This window comes from Mytilus galloprovincialis, chromosome 14, assembly GCF_965363235.1.
Source record: "Mytilus galloprovincialis chromosome 14, xbMytGall1.hap1.1, whole genome shotgun sequence".
NCBI classification, from domain to species: Eukaryota; Metazoa; Mollusca; class Bivalvia; order Mytilida; family Mytilidae; genus Mytilus; species Mytilus galloprovincialis.
The window spans coordinates 19,748,094-19,771,967 of record NC_134851.1 but is presented as its reverse complement, the minus strand read 5'-3'; the positions used below and the strand labels follow the sequence as shown (position 1 = coordinate 19,771,967).

The 23,874-nt window shown below is 32.2% G+C and overlaps 1 protein-coding gene across 7 annotated transcripts in view; it reads left to right on the top strand.

Moving 5' to 3' along the window:
• LOC143059765 (twitchin-like) overlaps nt 1–23,874 on the top strand; it is an 83,108-nt gene that overhangs the window by 10,363 nt on the left and 48,871 nt on the right. For 6 of the 7 annotated variants that reach the window (XM_076233329.1, XM_076233324.1, XM_076233326.1 and 3 more), the window contains 6 exons: nt 705–1,007; nt 2,053–2,352; nt 3,322–3,621; nt 7,134–7,415; nt 9,301–9,603; nt 14,815–14,847. In XM_076233329.1, the coding sequence (XP_076089444.1) occupies nt 705–1,007; nt 2,053–2,352; nt 3,322–3,621; nt 7,134–7,415; nt 9,301–9,603; nt 14,815–14,847 (1,521 nt within the window). The remainder of the gene's footprint in view (nt 1–704; nt 1,008–2,052; nt 2,353–3,321; nt 3,622–7,133; nt 7,416–9,300; nt 9,604–14,814; nt 14,848–23,874) is intronic. The other variant, XM_076233325.1, reaches the window with a different exon arrangement.

Here is a 23,874-nt window from a genome sequence, read left to right as displayed (position 1 = left end):
AAGCTTTTCAATTATGAATTACTGTAGATTAAATACTCTAAAAGTTATTAAAAATATACAGGAATGAAGGACCCTCATCATTGGGACCATTTCCATATCTTGGGATTAATCTTAGGAACAATGCTGATGCATTTATCTGAAAACAATAACCTTAAGAGATCAAGTGTAATAGATTAATGTCTGCATAGAATGAGTTACATTGAGTAACACCAATACAGTAACACCTGATTTGAAGGTCAAGATTATTCCACAAAAGTTTGTCTTGTTCCGCTATAGAAATACTTATGGAGTTTTAACCTCAATTTTTGAATGCGAAAGATACCAGAGACACATTCAAATTTACAAGTCCAAAGAAAACTGGCAAATGGACAAAAAATGAAAAAGACAAAAAAAGTCTTATAAGGTCTGTTTTCTCTGGTCTTATTAATGTGGGCTTTACGTATATACACTGCAATCAATTTATTAATATTTACAATGTTTGACCTCTTAACATTTACAAAAACCAACAATATGAGGGATAAATTTAGACACATTCAGAAGAACCAAATTTTATTATATGTTAGATAGAACCTAAACTAGTATTTTCAATATTTTCCTGTTTAATGTTTGTAGGACTTCCAAAGAGGCAGAGGAACCTACCTTTAATACATGAGTGTAAGACCCTAAAATAGATTTTTCAATATTTCCATGTTTCATGTTTTTAGGACCACCAAAGATGCCAAACGAACAGCCCTACATATCAGAAATGAATCCTAACTCTGTCCATCTACAATGGCGAGCTGTTCAGTTACCATCAAAGATAACAGACTATGCTCCCGTCACCTACCGACTGGAAGTCCAGGAGCTCCCTCGATCTGATTGGGTAATCCTGGTCGATGGTATACCACACACTGACTTCCATGTAACAAACCTACATCCCGATCGGGAGTATAACTTCCGTGTCAGAGCCATTAACAAGTACGGTTATAGTGAGCCTACACCATTGGTACAAATCAGAAGGCGTGCTGGTAGGTGTTCTTTCATCTTGTGCAACCTACTACTGTTGACTGTTTTCTTTTATTGTTAATTTGTTCTTGTCCTGAACATGCATAAAATATTTACCACCCAACATCAAGCAACCAACAATAAACAATCTATCAATATTTTATTTCATACCATACAAAAGGCCACTGTTTATTGAGGCTCCCGCAGGGTCAAAAACGACCTGCGACCTATGGGCTTTTTAGAGGCGACTTCCGACCTGAGGGCCTTCTAAAATCGACCTGCGACCTGTAAAATTTGGAAAAAACGACCTCCGACCGACTTCCGTCCTCTGTGTTGGGAAAAAAACGACCTGCGACCTGTACATTTACCTTAAAAACGACCTCTCGACGAATTTAAATGTGACCTGAGGGGAGTAACCTGTGGGAGCCTCTTTATTTGTTTTTTCTGACACCTTACATAACATATTGTTTTGAATATGATTCATATATAGTTGTTTGTTATCCATTGAGTACATATTCATAATGAGAACATACCACTAAAAGATCCATCCGAGATGTTCTCTAATATGCCTCTAGGGTGGAACTAAAATTCTCAAAATAACAAAATGACAAAAATACTAAACATCAACAATTTCTTATGTTAGGACTAATTACAAAAATTAATTTACACAGAATAAAGACAATTTGAAAAAATAAAATATTGGGAACACTTCATTACGGCCGTACGGTTACCTATAGTTGTTAATGTCTGTGTCACATTGGTCTCTTGTGGACAGTTGTCTCATTGGCAATCATACCACATCTTCTTTTTTTATATATATACTTCATTAAAACAGCAATAAAAAAACACAAAAGCAAAGAAGACTTCAACACCAAATTCATGATTAATTTCAAATAAATTTTTCGATTGAAACAAAGTAAAAATTCCTCAAATTTCTTTGGACAGCTGCTTTTTCAGATAAATTTTCTTCAAAAAATAATAAGTCTATCAGCTTACAGCGGTATGCAAGAAATACGGGGTTTTAAATTTAATTAATAACACATGTCTCTCTATTCTAATTTTACTTAGTTCCACCAAGAATGCCTAAAGACGAACCAATGATCTATGACATTGGTCATGGCTCACTGATGTTGTCATGGAGACCAGCAGACGTCCCACATTACCTTAGTGAATCACCTGTGACCTACACAATCTATGTCCAGGAACCTCACTCAACAACATGGCGTCCATTATATAGAAGGATACCATACACATCATACCATGTGACCAACCTAAATCCTGATCGGGACTACTGTTTCCGTGTACAGGCAGAAAACCAGTATGGTGTCAGTCAGCCAACTAACACAATCAGACTGACAAGATTGTCAGGTAAGTCATCACTATACAGCAGTAACCTATTTTTTGCCCCTGCCATAGAGGAGGGGGCATTAAATTTTACCCGTATCTGTCCTTCAATCCATCAGTATGTATGTCACAAATTTGGTTTCTGTTCTCTTAAATTAAGTCTGCCTAAACCAAATGTTATGAAACTTATACACAATGTTTATTACCACAAAACACAGATAAAGTTTATATTTTGGTGGTCTAACTTTTACTGTTCTAGAGTTAAACTTTACAAATAGAAAAATATTGGAATTTTTATTGTTTCTGTTCAGCTATCTTTTTTTTGCCTCAAGAAAGTGTTATAAGACTTTTAAAATATACACTACACTTACCACGAAACTCAGAATAAGTACATATTTGAGTAGTGTCACATTTAACCTTCTTCAGTTATGTCCCTTTATAACTTTAAATGATATGCAAGCGGGGGCACATTCCCCATTTATTTAACCTATCTATTAATGGTAGATTTTATCAAAAGCAATTTAGAAAAACTGATTGGCACTCATACAAAATCATCTGATTCTTATATTGATAGCCCTTGACATATGAATTGCTTTGGCACCTCTCTAATCTATGGTAAAGTCATTAGATACAAGCTGTTTCCTTTACAACAGCTAATGATATTTAAATGCATTAATGTTGTGAACTACATGGCAAAGGATAGATCTCAGTGAAGTTTTATAGAATGTTATATGATACTGTTGTGCAAATATTATTTATTATGTTTTTCTTGAGTAGAGATTTCCATTGTACAAATTTGATGTCAGACTTTATTTTTTCTTTTCCTGGGAAAAGTTTAATTTTTGGAAATGGAAGCCTGGCAATTTCAATCTTGGGAAAAGTGACACTTAAGATTTTAAGAAATTTTTTAAACTCTCTTTATTTAACCTTGTTAATATCAGTTAGTTTGTAGCATGAACAAATGATAATACTTCATATTTTTGCTGTTTTTAGATTTCAGATCACCAATTGATATTCCTGAAATTTCTGAATTTGATGATACCAGATCATCTCTTATGTTGCGCTGGAAACCAAAACAAATGGCGCCATTTGCTGGCAAACCATTGAAATACCACATTGAGAGCTGGGAACCAGTCAAACGCACCTGGAGATCCCTAGCCAGGGATATACCAGATACAAGCTACCGTCTGACTGGGTTATCTCCAGAAAATGATTACATCCTTCGAGTAAGGGCACAGGCAGAAAGTGCACTGAGTGAACCTTCCTATCCAATCTCTACAAGCAGATATAGAAGTAAGTCTAAATTTTATTATGCTGTACAAGGTCATTTACAGAAAGTGGTCTAACTGAACTTTCATGTTTTATTTTTACATGTACACATTAGGTTTGGTGGAAATATTATTATAAAGGAGGTAGAGTAATTAATACAAAGGGGATATATCTGAAGATCTAACTGGTAATAATGATCTTAAATCAAAGAAATTATGTTTTCTGATGTATTCTCCATCTAAAGGTTTTCTGGATGAGGCATTTTATAAAACTATTTCTTGTAGTCAGTCTATTAACACTGCAAATTGTCTAGAAGATTTATAAGGGCTGTTCCAGATTAAAACATATGTGGTTAGTTTCTTTAGATGTAAGAATTGTAAAATGACAAAATGACATAATTGTTTATAAATAGAGTTACTAAACATCAAGAGTTTAATAAAAAATGAAATTTTATATTGTTGGTAGTTGTGGTCTTAAAAAGTGTCTCCTATCCCCTAATGTTTTTATACGACCGCAAAAATTTTAATTTTTCGTCGTATATTGCTATCACGTTGGCGTCGTCGTCATCGTCATCGTCCGAATACTTTTAGTTTTCGCACTCTAACTTTAGTAAAAGTGAATAGAAATCTATGAAATTTTAACTCAAGGTTTATGACCACAAAAGGAAGGTTGGGATTGATTTTGGGAGTTTTGATCCCAACATTTTAGGAATTAGGGGCCAAAAAGGGCCCAAATAAGCATTTTCTTGGTTTTCGCACAATAACTTAAGTTTAAGTAAATAGAAATCTATGAAATTTTGACACAAGGTTTATGACCACAAAAGGAAGGTTGGGATTGATTTTGGGAGTTTTGGTTCTAACAGTTTAGGAATTAGGGGCCAAAAAAGGGCCCAAATAAGCATTATTCTTGGTTTTCGCACAATAACTTTAGTATGAGTAAATAGAAATCAATGAAATTTAAACACAAGGTTTATGACCACAAAAGGAAGGTTGGTATTGATTTTGGGAGTTGAGGTCTGAACAGTTTAGGAATTAGGGGCCCAAGTAAGCATTATTCTTGGTTTTCGCACTATAACTTTAGTTTAAGTGAATAGAAATCTATGAAATTTAAACACAAGGTTTATGACCACTAAAGGAAGGTTGGGTTTGATTTTGGGAGTTTTGGTCCCAACAGTTTAGGAATAAGGGGCCCAATGGGTCCAAAATTGAATTTGGTTTGATTTCATCAAAAATTGAATAATTGGGGTTCTTTGATATGCCGAATCTAACTGTGTATGTAGATTCTTAATTTTTGGTGCCGTTTTCAAATTGGTCTACATTAAGGTTCAAAGGGTCCAAAATTAAACTTAGTTTGATTTTGACAAAAATTGAATCCTTGGGGTTCTTTGATATGCTGAATCTAAAAATGTACTTAGATTTTTGATTATTGGCCCAGTTTTCAAGTTGGTCCAAATCGGGTCCAAATTAAACTTTGTTTGATTTCATCAAAAATTGAATAATTGGGGTTCTTTGATATGCCAAATCTTACTGTGTATGTAGATTCTTAAGTTTTGGTCCAGTTTTCAAATTGGTCTACATTAAAGTCCAAAGGGTCCAAAATTAAACTAAGTTTGATTTTAACAAAAATTGAATTCTTGAGCTTTTTTGATATGCTGAATCTAAACATGTACTTAGATTTTTGATTATGGGCCCAGTTTTCAAATTGGTTCAAATCAGGATCCAAAATTATTATATTAAGTATTGTGCAATAGCAAGAAATTTTCAATTGCACAGTATTCAGCAATAGCAAGAAATCTTCAATTGCACAGTATTGTGCAATAGCAAGAAATTTTCAATTGCGCAATAGCAAGAAATCTTCAATTGCACAGTATTGTGCAATAGCAAATATTTTCAATTGCACAGTATTGCGCAATAGCAAGAAATATCTAATTGCACAATATTGTGCAATAGCAAGAAATTTTCAATTGATTGGAGTTATCTTTCTTTGTCCAGAATAGTAGTTGAATCAACTTAAATCATTGTTTTATACAATATACAATGTATATTCACTTTTACTACCAACTGATAAATTAAAACAATCTTTACCATTCAGTGATAACAAGCACCTTTTGTTACATTTTAATATTTTATGATGTATTTAAATGAGTAGTTATTGTTGCAAACTCCATTAGAAATTTGAATTGAGATCAGTTTTGGAAAAAGGGAAATGGGGATGTGAAAAAAAAAATGGGGGGGGGGGGGGGGGGTTAAATTTTTCTCATTTCAGATTTCATAAATAAAAAGAAAATTTCTTCAAACATTTTTTTGAGAGGATTACAGTGAGTTGACTGTTAGTGTTGCTCTCCACCAATTGCAACTCATTCAAAATTTTGACCAAATTTGCAATTTGTTTTATTAAACCAAATTGTTCAACTGGTCAGAATATTGAACAAATTGTTCAGTCAAAATGTGAAAGTGCAAGGTGATAAAATAAAATATACTTACAATCCTATAAGACTTTAACTCCACTTTAATGATGTTGTGACAAAATTAGTTTATCAGTTTGTATAGTTATATTATAGTCATTTCCATGCTGAAGAGGAACTGTTTATTTTGAATTGCTATAAAATTGTCCAAACTAAGCTTTCATATAGTTTTTCTTTCTAAATGTATTCTATATTTATAAGAATCAGATATCATTTTAAATAAAACATCATATATTCAGTAAAATATGTGTGAAATAACAATATGCTATTGATAAGTTTTCAGGGGAGATAACCTAAAATATTATTCTTTTGAATAAAGACTTTTTGAAAGAAAAGTTATTATCTCCCCCATGGAAACTTCCTACAAACATATATTGCAATTTTACACATATTTTACTGAATATGAAATGTTTTAATTCACATAATGTCTGATTCTTATAAATATAGAATACTTTTAGAAAGAAAAACTATATGAAAGCTTAGTTTGGACAATTTAATAGCAATTCAAAATAAACAGTTCCCCTTCAGCATGGAAATGAATATAATATAACTATACAAACTGATAAACTAATTTTGTCACAACATCATTAAAGTGGAGTTAAAGTCTTATAGGATTGTAAGTATGTTTTATTTTATCACCTTGCACTTTCATGACTTGGCTGTGGTTTTCTACAGCAGTTGGTTCAAATTTCTGACCAGTTGAACAATTTGATTTTATAAAACAAATTGCAATTTGGTCAAAATTTTGAATGAGTTGCAATTGGTGGAGAGCAACACTAACAGTCAACTCACTGTAATATTCAACAGCATAGTGAATTGCTCAAAGGAAAAAAAAGTATTTTAAGTTCATTAGACCACATTCATTCTGTGTCAGAAACCTATGCTGTGTCAACTATTTAATCACAATCCAAATTTAGAGCTGAATCCAGCTTGAATGTTGTGTCCATACTTGCCCCAACCGTTCAGGGTTCAACCTCTGCGGAGCATCTGGTTGAATATGGAATTGCCCTTAGACAATTCCCACTACAGTACATTAATTCTATTCTAAAAACAAAATTATATGAATTTTCAGCAAAGACGCCTATTACTAGACCACAACTGTTTGATGTTGATTCTGACTCTGTCAGGTTGTCATGGCAACCCTATGCAGGAACCATAACTCCAAGGCGATACAGGTTAGAACTGCGAGAATCTTCAGTACCAGATTGGCGACCAGTGACAACAGATATTTACGGTACTACACACAAAGTCACAGGACTGAAACCTAAACAGGACTATGAGTTCCGTGTTCGTGGAATCACTGAGAAAGGACCTACAGACTATGTGTATTCTGTACCTCTACACAGAAGATCAGGTAAGCAGTGAATGAAAAAAATGAAAAACAAAGTCAGAACAAAAATACAGACCTCCAAGTACTAGACTATTTAGATATACAAAAGAAGATATGTCTATGATTGCCAATGTGACAACTCTTAACTAGATATGTCTATGATTGCCAATGTGACAACTATAGACCAAATGACACAGAAATTAACAACTATAGGTCACCATACAGCCTTCAACAATGAGCAAAGCCCATACTGCATAGTCAGCTATATAAGGACTCGAAATGACAAATGCATAAAAATTTGAAACCAATAAACTAACAGCTTATTCATGTACAAAAAAAAGAACAAAAAATAAATATATGACTCAGCCACAAATGACCACTACTGAATAAAAGGCTCTTGACTTGGGACAGGCACATACAGAGAATGTGGCAAGGTTAAACGTTACTAGCAGGATTCAAACCCTACCCTAATCTGGTACAGTGGTATAACAGTACAAAATAAGAATAGACTATAGAAATTAGTTGAAAAAGGCTGAACTTATCAAATGGATACAAATAGAAATACATCTTACAAAATCACAGAGTGGACGTGGCTGAGTACATGTATATCCAAACAACAAATAGACACTTAGTACAGATCTGAGAGTACTCACAGTTACTGACAGCTAGTTCAACGCCACTAACAAATAATAAAAAATCTTGCATCTAAGACTTTGCATAAGTGGTATGCAAAATTCCTGGTTAAATTTCAATACGGCCATCAATTATTGAAAATTTAACCATTGTGTATTTAACTTCAATAAAAATAAAAAAATCTATTTTGAAAACACATTTAAACCAAAAGCAATTAAGAAACAAATGTCACCTCTCGGCCAAAAACAATTATAAGCTACATAGATTGGCCATTTTTAATTTTGCTTCTGGACACAGATGTAGGTATCAGATATCAGAATGTGAGTTTTATTATTGTGCTAATCCAGTCCAATTATTTGTGTAAAAAAAATACTTATAATATTTCTGAATTTTCAGTACTTGCATAAAGCACATCCTATTTTAATTTTCAATCGGTATACTTTTGTATGTACCTTGACTTTACAATATCACAAAGCTGGCTACATGTCCTGATCCTTCAATCATATTCAATTGTTACGATCAATAAGAATTGATCAATTCAAAAAAACTTTTTTTCAAGATTTAAGATCATATCTATTGTATTCATTAATCATGCTCAATAAAGAGTTGATCAGTTAAATTTTAAATATGTCTCAATTGTTGTGATTATTAATGTTAAGGTGGTACCAAACACTACAGGGAGATAACTCTGTAAAATCAGCTAAACGTTTTAATTACGTTGCTTTGTGAAGGCAATATAAAGCGTCTCAATGATCAAAATTAGTGTTTGTCAAACTGCTATATAACCAGTGTAGTTTTTCTGATAAAATGGTTGGTTCAAATTTTTTGAAATTTTCATATTTTTGTCAAAGGGTCAAAGTAAATACTTTGTCAAAATTTTATAAAAATTGAACGAGCCAAATTAATTTTAGTGAACGTGTTGGGTACAACCTTAAGGGAAATTTTAGGGGGTTTCAGAGAATAGTTCCCATTTTTACAGTTTCTTCGGTTCCATTCTTTAGTCAAATGTCTGATTAGCATTACCAGATTCATACTGTTAGGTAAAAGAATCATTTTGATACATAGTTTTACTTTTATTGCTTAATTGTGAAGTATAAAATGATTAAATGATTTTAATCATTACTTGCTTTCTGGTTTTCAAGATGATGTTTTGTTAAAAGAATGTAATATAAGTTTTTATGAAGTTTTATAATAACTAAAAAAATTCATGGATTGTAGCAAAATGCATTGGGATGTACTTTCAATGAAATATATTTTGTTCTCTCTGTCGTTGCAGTGATTCCAAGGATGCCACTAGCCGGTGTTGATGTAGTCAATGTTGATGATGATTACGTTGATTTAAGTTGGCGAATGGTTGACATCCCTGCTTACAGTGCTGACGACAAGCCACTTGCTTTCCTTATAGAGGCTCAACAGCTTCCAAGATATGACTGGCTTCCTGTTGCTAGTGGGATATCAGACACGTCATACCGTGTGAAGAACCTACAGCGGAATCAAGATTACGTCTTCAGAATCCGTGGAGAATATCCTTCCGGCCTGTCCCAACCCTCCCAACATGTCCCTGTTTACCGCAGACCAAGTGAGTCCCATGTTTTATCCTCATATATACCTAATCGTAGCCATAGCAGTAATCGTAGCACGACTATAAGTGCACCCACTGTAGCACGATCTAGCCAGAATGTTGCACCACTTAGTACTAACAATCTTAGATCTAAACAGCAAAACTTCTTAGATAATATACAGAATTTAGATAAGAGAAAGAATGCTTTGCTTCAACAGGTCAGGAAATTTGAAGAAGGGCTGAAAAATTTTGGAAAAGTTGATCTACCACCTCTCAGTCCTAGGTCTAGAAGAGATAAATTCATGACAGAACAGAACAAGCCTAAAGTAGCTGTAAACAAGAAACCTGACTTCATGAGCACTTTAGAAAAGTTCCGTAAAAAAGAAACCACACCATCGCCAAAAACACCAAAATCAAATGTTAGTAGTAGTATGGTAGATTTGACAAGTATAAGAAGATACTCTGTCGGTACAAATACATTTGAAAGAACTCCAAGCAGAGAACTTTTTGCTATCAAACCATTAAAAGACTACTCTGTTGGTACAAAGACATTTGAAAGAACTCCAAGCAGAGAACTTTTTGCTATCAAACCATTAAAAGACTACTCTGCTGGTACAAAGACATTTGAAAGAACTCCAAGCAGAGAACTTTTTGGTATCAAACCATTAAAAGACTACAGATATGATTCACCATACACTAGAGATACACCCAAACGATCCTCGTCCGAACTTTACCGACCAAGACCAAGCAGTTACACTTTGGATGACATAACATTGAGGTCAAGGATAAGTGATCTTGCTTCAAGCCGAAGGGAGAGTCCATCTCCTATGAAAAGGTATACAGGATCAAGTTCAATGTCAAAGTTCAGGGATCGCAAAATGTACACTAAACGAGAACCAACTATAACTTATGAGAATAAGCCAGTACGTAAACCATCACCGCCCAAAAAACAGGAAGTACAAAGAAGGTCCTCTTCATGGCATGGTGACTCTGACACAGGAGAAGCAGACATCTTTAAAAAGACAGACAACAAAGAATTATCACAGAGAAGTCGTTCAGACTCTCGACATAGGTCACTTTCTCAGATTGGTCAAGCAGTCTACCATGATGCAGCTTCACGGTCATCTAGTATATCAAACAGAAGGTCGGTCAGTAGAGCTCCATCTCTACCTCCTATTGGAATATCATCAGGAATATCCAGCACCATGTCAAAGTTCATGCAGTCAGTCAACCGTAACAGAACAGGAAGTCTCTCAGACTTATCGACCAGCAATCCACGTAGGAGTTACTCAGTTTCGACCGATATGAAGTTCCACAAACCAGGAGTGGATACCAAATCAACTTTCAGTTCCAGATCCAGAAGTAGATCAGTTACAGGAAGATCATCATCGTTCCAGAGAGGTTCTACCCCAGTAATGATGGACAGTATCCCAGACACATCTGGAAGTTCTGTTCCAACACCTTCCGTCTCAAATAGAGGCTCTATAGCAGAGAGTGGACGTATGGGGCGCCCAAGGAGGTCGTCTGTTCTGTCTTCTGATTCTATGCCTAAACCTAAGAAGAATGTAACTTACACGACCTATACCCCAAATACCAAGTGTTTCCGTGATATTCCTGTTCCAATGAGCAGAGGCTCTACACCAGCTCGATCCATTCCTAGAACCCCACCTTCTGCTAGAAAATCTAGTCCATCCAGGGCTACCCCTGCTAGATTTTCCTCCCCTGCACGATCCAAAGCATCTAGTCCTGCTCCGTCAGAAACTTACTTTATTGTACGGGATAGAACATCTTCTATCGGCAGTAGTGTTGGTACAGGACAAAATATGCCAATCAGAATGAGAACGTCGTCTGTTAGTAGTGCTGGGTCAAGCAGAAATCCAATGGTTCCTGGCTTTAGACACAGGACTTCGTCTATCTCAAGTGTTGGGTCAGCTGATGTCATTCGGAAACCCTCAGATGTTTTGCAAAAGGGAACCCCAGCATGGATTAGAGCAACTGTGGACAGATTCAAAAAACATATTGCTTGATCGATTAACTAGACTGATAATATTTGAAAGTGATAATTATATATTTATTTATAAATCATTTAGAAATGATAAAAGTTGGTGAAATATATGGACAATCAAAGGTACAAACTTGTACTTGAAAAGGATTGTGTATATTATATTACCCATAAAAAATTACTATGATGTAGATGAATATGAAGAAGAAAGATCAAATTCATAAATATTATAACTATCATATTGCAAAATAACTATCACCTGGAACACAACAAAAAAAAATCATTTGTTAAATGTTATCACAATGTACAAAAGATGTAGAGAATATTTTCAATGCCTTTTTTTTACTAGCTTTAAAGTTTTATACAGCTTATGATAGCATATGATACGATCATCAGTTTTCATTCTTTTCATTCTATTTTTCTTTTACTTAAGTTAGTTCAAATATTAGACACATTCAATAAATATCATTCAAACTGAAAAAATAGAAATTGAAATTTGTAGAATCAATCATTTTTCTAATTGAACTTTATTTAGTAGAAAGAACAATTATTTTACTGAAGAACTGAATATCTGGACTTACTGGAAAATCTATAGATTTGAAATCAGTGGCATTTATTTATTTAACAAATGGAAGTTTTTAACGACCTTCACTGGCTATAAAGCCCTTGCATGGTCGGCAAAATTTATTTAGTACTTTGATGACAAATGTATATATACATGTAAAATACACTTATGCTGTTGGTGCTGTGATATAAAATGTTATGCAAAGTTGGTGCTGTTATATTATACAAGTTATATTTATCATACTTTTTATGTGTCTGTACTGTTTTTTTCATGTTTTGTTACTTTTGTTTTTGAAAAATGGTCAATAATCTCATAAGGGGAGATAATTCAAAATCAACATTTTGTTGTTAACAGCAAATGTATTTATTTAAAGGATTGTTTTGTCATGACATGAGCAAAAAGTGGCCCATTTTCAATTATTTTTTTTAAGAAATTTTACATATTTGAGGTTAAAACCATTTGGGTGCAAATTTTTACATAATGATAACTTGCGTTTGGTAACATGGTGTCAGATTTTAAAAAACCTGATAGTTGTTTGAAAGGGTGTTCTTCATGAAATTTTACACAAATATCATTTCTGTTTAAAAATTGCTTCTGAGGGTTGTTAATGTTTTAAAATGGTTGAAGTCCCATCACTTAAGAAGCATGTATATTTCAATAGAACAGTTTTGTCAGGAATGTTGTGATACAGAGGTCATTAAAAAGTGTTTGTAATGTAGATGGTTTGGATTTATAATGTATATTTCTTCCGAGTGTCATGTGATTTTGTATTTATTTAATTTTTTTGGTGTGTATATTTATGTGTATTTTGTTAATAATGTGTCCTACGTGTATATTCCATCCTGTTTGTGATTGTTTAAAGTGTGTGTTGTATCATTGAAATAGGTGGAAACTGTAATTCCAATGCAATTATCTATATGCATTTTGTGTATTTTTATCTGTTCTATTAAATACTTTTGGAAATTTGACAATAAAAGAAATATATTTGACCATGAAATTTCATTTTATTTTGACTTTAAGACACTTTCAGTCTGAGTAAGGACTTCCAGGCCCCAAAAAGTCAAAAAATATGTACAGAAACTTTTGGAATTAAAATTTGTAAAATTATTTTGATTTGATTAAGAGCTGATAAAGTTTCTGTTTTTCAGTTTAATGCCTTCAAGTTATATGTTTTCTTACCATATAGAAATATGTAATGTAACCTTACAGAAATGTGTAATATCATACTTTTATCATGCTTGAATAAAAAGCACTGTCTTAAAATGTTCAACTGCTTTGCTGTTTTCGAGTCCTTGTATATTTTAAGTTTTTTAACCAAATTTATATAATTTTGTAGTGTACAGATTATTATTTATGAATAGATTTATTTATTTCTCCATATTTTTTTTATAATTTTGCTCAGGTCTTACTTTTCTTTGTTAGTCTTCTTATTATCCTGATTTGTTTCTTGAACTACAGTAAAACCTTTAATATAGAATTTTGGAACCTTTTGACTAGGAGGAATTTATGGCTTAATTTTGATTGCTTACATCAAAAATACTTTTTTGTAAAAAGTAGTTAATTGGCATTAAGTAGAAAAAAAAAGATAATTATAGACTTTCGTAATTTGCTTATTCAAGAAAATGTTTTGGAAAAGAGGTGATGTTTTTCAAATTATTAATAATGTATTTTGTAATGAATAAGTAATTGAACAAGTTTTTATAAGGTTTTGCTGTAGAGAAGTGATGAGTAGATTTTAAAATTAATAAAAGTTGTAAATGGATGTTTATAAGTAGTTATACTAAGTTTCTGTGATAAAACATCAAACCATGTTAATTCTGAAATCTTTTGACTGTTATGAATACATATTTAGCCAACTGTGTGAATTAAGCAACAAGGATATACAGATAAATGCTGAATTCAAGAAGAATTTGATGATGATCGAAAAAAAAAATACTAATTGGAAAAAAGCAAGAAAGGTGATTTTTGTTATAGGAAAAGATATTTGGAAGCATGGCAATGTTATACTAAATACTGTGATTATGTTTAAATTTGATAAATGATGATGCAAAGAAAACTATGCATAAAAATTTATGAGTATGAGTAAAATGTTGTTAAAAAAAAGTGATTTATTAATTTTTTGTTAAATAATTACCTTTTGCACGAGAATGAACTTAAACTCTGTGATACTAATATTATATTAAAAAATGGTGCTTTTTATCTATCCTGTTATTTTTACTTGTTATTTTTATCCTATATAAATGTTTGTTGAAAATGTCTGTACTTAACTTCTTACTATGCAATTAAGTATTTGGAATGCAATGATTTTCATATATCTTATAAATAGACAAATCTAGTTTGCAAAAGAATCAGTGTAATAATAGTTTTGTTTGCAATAAGTTAATGCAGTTCTAGTTTAATTTTGCAATATGTGCGATGCAGTATAGTTTTGTTTGCAATTAGTCTGGGAAAAGTGCAATATGTTTCGTGTTTGTTAAATTCAGTACAATATAGAATTGTTTGCAATGAAGTATACCGAGAATAGCGCAATATGTTTCGTGTGTGATAAATACAGTACAAAATAGAATTGTTTGCAATTATACAATTATAGTTTTGTTTGCAATAAAAGTTGAACCCCACTTGTTGTTTTCTTAATGTTTTAATATATATCTCCATCTTTCAGGTGTTTATTTACAACTGCTGGCAGACTTAAATGGTAAAACATTTGTTCGATCATGAATTCCTGTTTCAATGGCTTCTAAGTTAAAAAAAATAATTTCTTTACTCTTTGTATTCAAGCTTATTTTTATTCAGTATTAGATTTTTTAGATCTGGAAAAATAAATTCTAAATCATAGAAAGAGTTTATAACATTAAATGGAGTGTTGACAATTTGATTTAAAATAAGCTTGAATATATTTAAGCTAACATGCTATAGAAAATCACTTTCCTGATAATGTCTCCGATCTATCTTCCATTCCCAACAAAGAAAGGACCACCTTCTGAAATTTTGTTTATGTCTAATATGTTGAATCTCACTTTTTTTTAAGTGTAGAGTTTCGAAATAGTGATTCCAGTCTTTCTAATAAAAAAAAGGCAGTTACCCAAAATTAATTGAAATCAAATTTGCAAATCTATTTAACTCTTATGCCTTTTCAGATAAAGAAGACAAAATTATTTTGGATAGAAACAGACAAAAAAAATTAAATAGGGAACAAGTATATTTAAAAAAGGTAAAATCATTTTGGCCTTTAGGACGCTTTTTACAATACAGATGTCCTCTCCTTTGAAATATTTCTCCAATCTTTATTATGCAGGAAAGTGATTTTCTTCAATTGAAAGTATGACTATTTCAAAGCAGAAAGTAATAAAAATTGAGAAGGGGAAATGACTCTGTATATCAACTTTGAAATAGCCATATGCAATGAGTTGGATACCTATTAAGTTGTTTAATACATGACAAGTTTCTGTTTATGACTGACTTTTACAAGCATAATGAAATGATGCAAGAATTGCAGGACGCATGTAATTCTTTTCTTCCTTTTCTCACATTTTCAATTTCCTCATTTTTCATATGAGCATGATTTTTTTAATGAAATAAATTACAATTTCTCATAGCCTAACAATAATGATCAATCCTAATACTGAATATTTCTAACTTATTCCTCAGTTTTTAAAACTTCATATTTCCAAAGTTTTCTGAAATATTACCTGTTTTCTCATAATTTTAAATTAACTATATATTTACCACACTTTCCCTCTAGTGTACCCCTTGAATTAATTTTAAAAAATACATCATTAACTAATATTTCCATTCTCAATTTTAATATGATTTGTAGTAAATAATGAAGTTTAAAAGTCTTGCAAATGAATTAATTAATTTCTGAATAATAATCTTATATTTTTTCTGATTTTTCTCAAGATGTTTTTGTCTTCATAATTATGTTTTTTTCATCATTACATATATCTTTTATTACTATTCTTTATTTAATTTAAGAAGGATAAATTATGAATGAAATTACCAAGTTAGGTATATTTAGCAAAGTGTATAATTATGGGTGATAAATTTAGCAATTTAGGTTCATCAAGGGGAGATAATTTAGCAATTGAGTTGATCAAGGGGAGATAATTTATGTAAATTTTGTTCACAGTATCAAACAAATGTTAGATTATGTTTAATAAATTAAAGTAAATCAAAAAGAAATCCTACTTTTTAAGCTGATGATTGTGTTCTCCCCTTCTTTGCCCCTGTAAAAGTTGTAGATAATGGTTAAATGTTGCCTTCTTCCTTCATTCTTCTATCATTTCATCATATTTGTACATTTGAATTAATATAATAATGTTCTCTTCTTTAAGCTTACGAAAGACCTTGACAGCACTTTTTGTTGGTTATGTTTTAAGTAGTTCTTTATTAATTTGTAACATTTGTTTACATTTTCTATACTTTTCACTAAACCCAACACATGAAATTCTGTTTATTATATTCTATTGTTTAATATTAATATGAAAATCTGTCGAACATTTTTCCTTTTAACTACAATTTACACACCTATATGGATATTCCATAACTGAGATGGAAGATATTGCCATTTTGGATTTAAGACAAATGGTTGTTTCTGAGGTTTTACATTCTTTGTTCAAGACACAACCTAGCATAGTTTATGAAACAGATTGTTCATTCCAGTAAACCCCTGAAAGGACCATAAAATGAATACTTTCATAAAGATGGGATGTCATTTGATTGCCATTGAGTCATCTGTTCACCAGAGGTTTTTTTTACGCAGTGACGTGAATTTTAGCAATTTTACGTCACGGTACAGCCTTCAAAAATGAGAAGAAAAAAAACATTTATTAATTTTCTTTACTAAGAAAATCCTGCTAGAAAATTAAAATGTCTAAACTGTTTGCTGTCTGTATCTCAGATGTGTTATATTTGAGGTTACAATTGTTTTAAAGTATATATACATCCTACAGGTTTTATTTGAAAATTGCAATAGTTTTGAGTTGAGGAATAAGGAGCGATGTTTATTGTGTCAACTGTTATTTTTATTATAAAGTTTGAGTAAAAAATCTACAATAAGCATTTACAGTTGTAGGGTATAATCTGTAAGTGAGTTGATGAGTTATGGAATCATAAAATCTTGCTATTTGTAAGGGAAGTTACTGTCATCAATTCCTGTATTTGATGTGCATTTGTATGGGAATTTTTTCAAAGAGATAACTATCTACCAGGGACAAGGATTTTCACAAATATGATTCACACTTTATGGCCTTCAACAAAGAGCAAAATTCATACCAAAGAATAATAATAAAGGGCCTGCATGGGGGCACAAATTTTTGCACTTTCTGGAAGTATAGAGGACATTACAATACGTTGAATTTGTACATTGATAAAGAAACAAATGGAATAAGAAATTTTTAAAAAAATCAGATATTAGCCATGTTTGACAATTAAGGAGCAGGTTTAGTACAAGCCATACCTACGGTAAATCAATGTTGAAGGCTGTACAGTGCCCTATATAAAAAAGAAGATGTGGTATGATTGCCAATTAGTCAACTATCCACAAAAGACCAAAATGACACAGACATTAACAACTATAGGTCACCGTACATCTAACAATGAACAAAGCCCATACCGCATAGTCAGCTATAATAGGCCCCCATAAGACAATGTAAAACAATTCAAACGCAAAAAATAACGGCCTTATTTATGTAAAAAAATGAACGAAAAACAAATATGACTATATATGTCATCATCCTTCGACTCTGTTGGATAGTTGTCTCATTGGCAATCATACCACATCTACTTACTTATATATAGAATATATTTATGATACAAGAGATTTGCTTATGAAGTCAATATCATTTAGATATTAAATGTTAGTTTTATGAAAGTATCATGATTTAGCATACTTCAAAACAAGAATTTAGTATACTATTTCATCATTTTCACTTTATATTTGGTGGTTTGCTCATTGTGTAGATTTTCCATATTGAATGTGCTGCTTGGACCCAATTCATCATTTAATAACGATGCTGCAGTAGTTAAATACCATGTAAAAGAATGACCTTGACAGGCTAAATTCTGGATGACCTTGACAGGCTAAATTCTGGATGACCTTAAAGGGTTTAATTACAAAATAAATTCAGTGGAGTTCTGCCACATGGATTATGTGGCTTTCTATTGAATGGCAAAACATGTGACATTCTTTATGGGTGTATACTAGAGTCAGGAGCCTGTAATTCAATGGTAACATTTCTTTAATTTCTGTCATATTTGTTTCTGGTTAATTGTTTTAGGATGGACCAGGCTGTTGTTTTTCATGTTTGAATTATTTGACATTTGTTCATGGTGACATTGCCTTTTAGCAATGTAGCTGTTAGACTAGACAGTATGGGTTTTGCTCATAGTGGAAGTCTTATGGTGATCAGGCCCATAGCCAGGAATTTCCAAGGGGGTATTTGGACTCACAAACTCGACTTTAACATTCTGAATTCGAACAAAATGTTGACTTTAACAGTGCTTATTTGTTTTCAAGGGGGGAGGGGTCTGAATCCCTGAACCCCCCTGGCTACGGGTATGGTGATCTATAAGTTGCATCACATTATTTGATTTGGTTATACAGTTGTCTCATTGGCAATCATACCACATCTGCTTTCAATATTTTACTGTATTCAATCTTTCAACAGACTTTTGATATTTAAATCTGAAACTTGTAATTTGAAACTTGAAACTTAATAGTGTATACGTATTAGCTCACAATAAAATTTAGAATGCAGAGCAGGAAACAAAACATCCATAAACATTCTATGCACTTCATATCAGACAAAATTACATAAAAAAGACAATACAAAAAATTTATTTCATTACATATATTATGAGTAATACTGTAAATTCAGAAATTATTGCGTGCATTTATTATTGCGATTTTCTCATTTTACACTTGAATGCGATTCTAATTTTTACGATTTTGAGAAAAGTCATGCTTAATTCAGTTAAAATATTACAAAATGCGAGTTTTAATTATTGCGTTTACAACTCAGTCGTATTATTCGCAATAATAAAAACCTCGCAATAATTTCTGAATTTACAGTAAGATAACTATATTTGGTACTGGTATATCGGATCTTTACAAAAAAGTCTACACATAAAGATATATAGAATAATAGGTAGTTTCGTTTTTGATACTCACAGACTATATCATGTGGAATATCTAGACGAGCCCGTTAGGGCGAGTTCAGATATTCCACATGATATAGTCAGTATCAAAAACGAAACTACCTATTATTCTGTTTGTCGGTTATTATGACGTCACACAATGTATTGCCTAATATTTTCAGTGATACAGCCAGTACGTTGATACTCAAAATATTAGGCAGTAAGATCAAAAGGAAAATATACGAATTACCGATAAAATAAGATGTGGTATGATTGCCAATGAGACATTTACTCTGCACAAAAGACCAAATGACACAGAAATTAACAATTATAGGTCACAGATTAGACAGGGTTAAACTGTCCAGTCAACTTCATTTAATGGACATAAGTTTTTGAGGTCGAGGCTGTATCTCGCACACTATAAGCAATGGGTCAACTTTATTTGGTGTATGGAATGATTGTTATGTGTACTATCTGAATTGCAGGTTTCATCTGACTTTGACCTCTTTTTCATGGTTCATTGGTCAATATTAATTTTCTGTATTTTGGTCTGTTATGCAAATACTGTACTAATGGATCAGCTTTATATTTTGTGTATGTATCGTGCTTTTGTAAGGTTTAAATTTCTGTTGAGCAGGTTTTATCGGACAATAACTTCTTTATGCTTCATTTGCCAATCGGATGGGAAATTTCAACAAAAATGAACCACTATATCAAATATTGTAAAATCATTATTTTTCTGTTTCCATTTGATCAAATTTGCATAAAAACCTGTGAGTTTTGATTTCCATCACTTTGTGGGTACTTAAAAAATTGGAACTGCAAATAAAGTTGATGTGAACCATTTTGAAAAATGTATATAAAAAATTATAAGCAGTGTTCAATTAAGGAATGCCAAGAAAAAGGAAAAAGTTGTATTGTTTTCATAAAAGTGTCCACAGGGGCTACGACTGCTGCTTTACTTTTGGCACTCTGTATACATATCTGTAAAAATCAAACTGATAATAACAAGAGTACTCTATTATTTTTAGCAATTGTTTGATATTTGCTGATATAGCAATTTTTGGCATTCGCTCAGTTATTTGCAAAGAACATGCTCATCTTCATCTGACCACTAATGTTACACCAAAGATCAACATAACAATAGACTTACAGTCCCGACCTTGACTTATTAATCAGGATTAATTAGAGATTATCAGTATAACTATGGTCAGTTAACACCTAAACATCTGTTAATGATATGACATTTGTCCATAACATCTTGTGTGTATGTTTGATGCAGGGCTATTTCTATCCAGTTCTTGCATCCTTTTGATATGTATATTCAGCATTGGAATTAGTTTATTAACCAGGTAAATTATTTTGACAGCAAGATATTTGACCTTGAATTTAAATAAGTGCAATTATTTTTATAATTTAAATACCATCAACAATTTTAACTGGAGAGGGTACTCAAAATAAAAAAGCATTGGAATTAGTTTATTAACCAGGTAAATTATTTTGACAGTAAAATATTTGAGTAATATAAAAGTGCAATTATTTGTTTGAATTTTATCATCACCATTTTTTACTCGAGAGGGTACTCAAAATAAAAAAGTGTGATACTCTGCATAGATGACTCATTTCTTTGATTTTCTTTTTGATTACCCAACACCTTCACTAAAATTAATTTGACTCGTTTAATTTCCATAAAATGTTGACCAAGTATTTACTTTGACCCTTTGACAAAAATCAAAAAATTCAAAAAATTTGAACCAACCAATTTATCAGAAAAAATACACTGGTTACATAGCAGTTTGAGAAACACTAATTTTGATCATTGAGAAGCTTAATATTCCCTTAACAACACAACGTAATTAAAACGTTTATCTGATTTTTATAGAGTTATCTCTCTGTAGTGTTAGGTACCACCTTAAAAGCTTTAATCTGTCCGTGTACCATAACTTTACAAAATTGAGAAAAGACATATCAATTGTATATACCAATTTGATGCATGTTTTCTTATTATGCTGGAAACTTAGATAGATATGTATAAAGAGAAAAAGATCTACAACAGTGAAAATGGTTATTCCATTCCATAACAAAAGTTATTGCTCCTAAATGATGATAATTTTACACATTTTTATATTGTCTCTTTTTTATGGGGGAGAGGAAATAAAAGTTTTGGTTACAAATTTTCTGATCTAAATTCTCTTCCAGTTATTCTACCCTCGTTTATTTCTCCTCATGTTATTAACACACAAGATGAGACATATACAGATAATTAGATATCAGCATGGTAAGTTATCCCTTTGTCGTGATAATTATATTAACATACCCAACATATTGACATTGTTTTATGACAGAAAGAAATATTATCTTGTATTTTTTTCATGGTGGTTCTGAAGCTTCCAAAATTGCTCCAGTTTTCTTACACCATTTTATCTAGGAAAAACAATCTGCAATTCTTTCATATAATTACAGGAAGAATATAATTGTATTTTTTTCATGGTGGTTCAGCATGTTCAGATGCATCCAAAATTGCTCCAGTTTTCTTACACAATGTTGCCGTGAAAACATAATCTGTAATTCTGTCATTGACAGGAAGTAAGAATATCTTGTATGTTTTTCATGGTGGTTCAGAAGCATCCCAAGTTGCTCCAGTGTTTATTACAAATATTTTCTATCTTATTTCACATCCAGTTATTCTGCCCTCATATTTTCTATCTAATTTTACATCCAGTTATTCTACCCTCATATTTTGTCCTCATGCAATTTAAATTATTTTTTCGTTGGGGTTCTGCATATTTAGTAGCATCCCAAAATTGCTCCAGTTTCCTTATACCATTTTACCTTGAAAACATAATCTACAATTCTGTTGATGACAGGCCTAGGAAGAAATATTATTATTTCATAAGTATTTAAATGCAAGTTACCCTTTCTTTATGTTTCTCTTGGTGCATTAATTATATATAAACACACAACCCTGCCACATTCTGTATGTTGCTGTCACAAGTCAGGAGTCTGAATTTCAGTAGTTGTCATTTATTGCTTGTTACATGTTGTTTGGTTTTTTGTCGAGCCTGCAACTTTTGTTGCAGAAAGCTCGACATAGGGATAGTAATCCGGCGGCGGCGGCTACGGCGGCGGCGGTGTTAGCTCACTTCTTAAAAGCTATATATTTTAGAAGGTGGAACACCTGGATGCTTTATATTTTGTATATAGATGCCTCATGTTACGAAGTTTCCGTCAGTCACATGTCCATTGTCCTTGACCTCATTTTCATGGTTCAGTGACCACTTGAAAAAAAAGTTCAGATTTTTTGTAATGTTAAATTCTCTCTTACTGTAAGTAATAGGATAACTATATTTTGTATGTGCGTACCTTGCAAGGTCCTCATGCCCGTCAGACAGTTTTCACTTGACCTCGACCTCATTTCATGGATCAGTGAACAAGGTTAAGTTTTGGTGGTCAAGTCCATATCTCAGATACTATAAGCAATAGGTCTAGTATATTCCGTGTATGGAAGGACTGTAAGGTGTACATGTCCAACTGGCAGGTGTCATCTGACCTTGACCTCATTTTCATGGTTCAGTGGTTATAGTTAAGTTTTTATACGACCGCAAAAATTTTTATTTTTCGTCGTATATTGCTATCACGTTGGCGTCGTCGTCCTGCGTCGTTGTCGTTGTCCTGCGTCGTTGTCGTCGTCGTCGTCGTCGTCGTCGTCGTCCGAATACTTTTAGTTTTCGCACTCTAACTTTTGTAAAAGTGAATAGAAATCTATGAAATTTTAACACAAGGTTTATTACCACAAAAGGAAGGTTGGGATTGATTTTGGGAGTTTTGGTTCCAACATTTTAGGAATTAGGGGCCAAAAAGGGCCCAAATAAGCATTTTCTTGGTTTTCGCACTATAACTTTAGTTTAAGTAAATTGAAATCTATGAAATTTTGACACAAGGTTTATGACCACAAAATGAAGGTTGGGATTGATTTTGGGAGTTTTGGTTCCAACAGTTTAGGAATTAGGGGCCAAAAAAGGGCCCAAATAAGCTTTATTCTTGGTTTTCGTACAATAACTTTAGTATAAGTAAATAGAAATCAATGAAATTTAAACACAAGTTTTATGAACACAAAAGGAAGGTTGGGATTGATTTTGGGAGTTTTGGTCCCAACAGTTTAGGAATTAGGGGCCAAAAAGGGGCCCAAATAAGCATTATTCTTGGTTTTCGCACCATAACTTTAGTATAAGTAAATAGAAATCTATGAAATTTAAACACAAGGTTTATGACCATAAAAGGAAGGTTGGGTTTCATTTTTGGAGGTTTGGTCCCAACAGTTTAGGAATAAGGGCCCCAAAGGGTCCAAAATTGAACTTTGTTTGATTTCATCAAAAATTGAATAATTGGGGTTCTTTGATATACCGAATCTAACTGTGTATGTAGATTCTTAATTTTTGGTCCTGTTTTCAAATTGATCTACATTAAGGTCCAAAGGGTCCAAAATTAAACTTAGTTTGATTTTAACAAAAATTGAATCCTTGGGCTTCTTTGATATGCTGAATCTAAAAATATACTTAGATTTTTGATTATTGGCCCAGTTTTC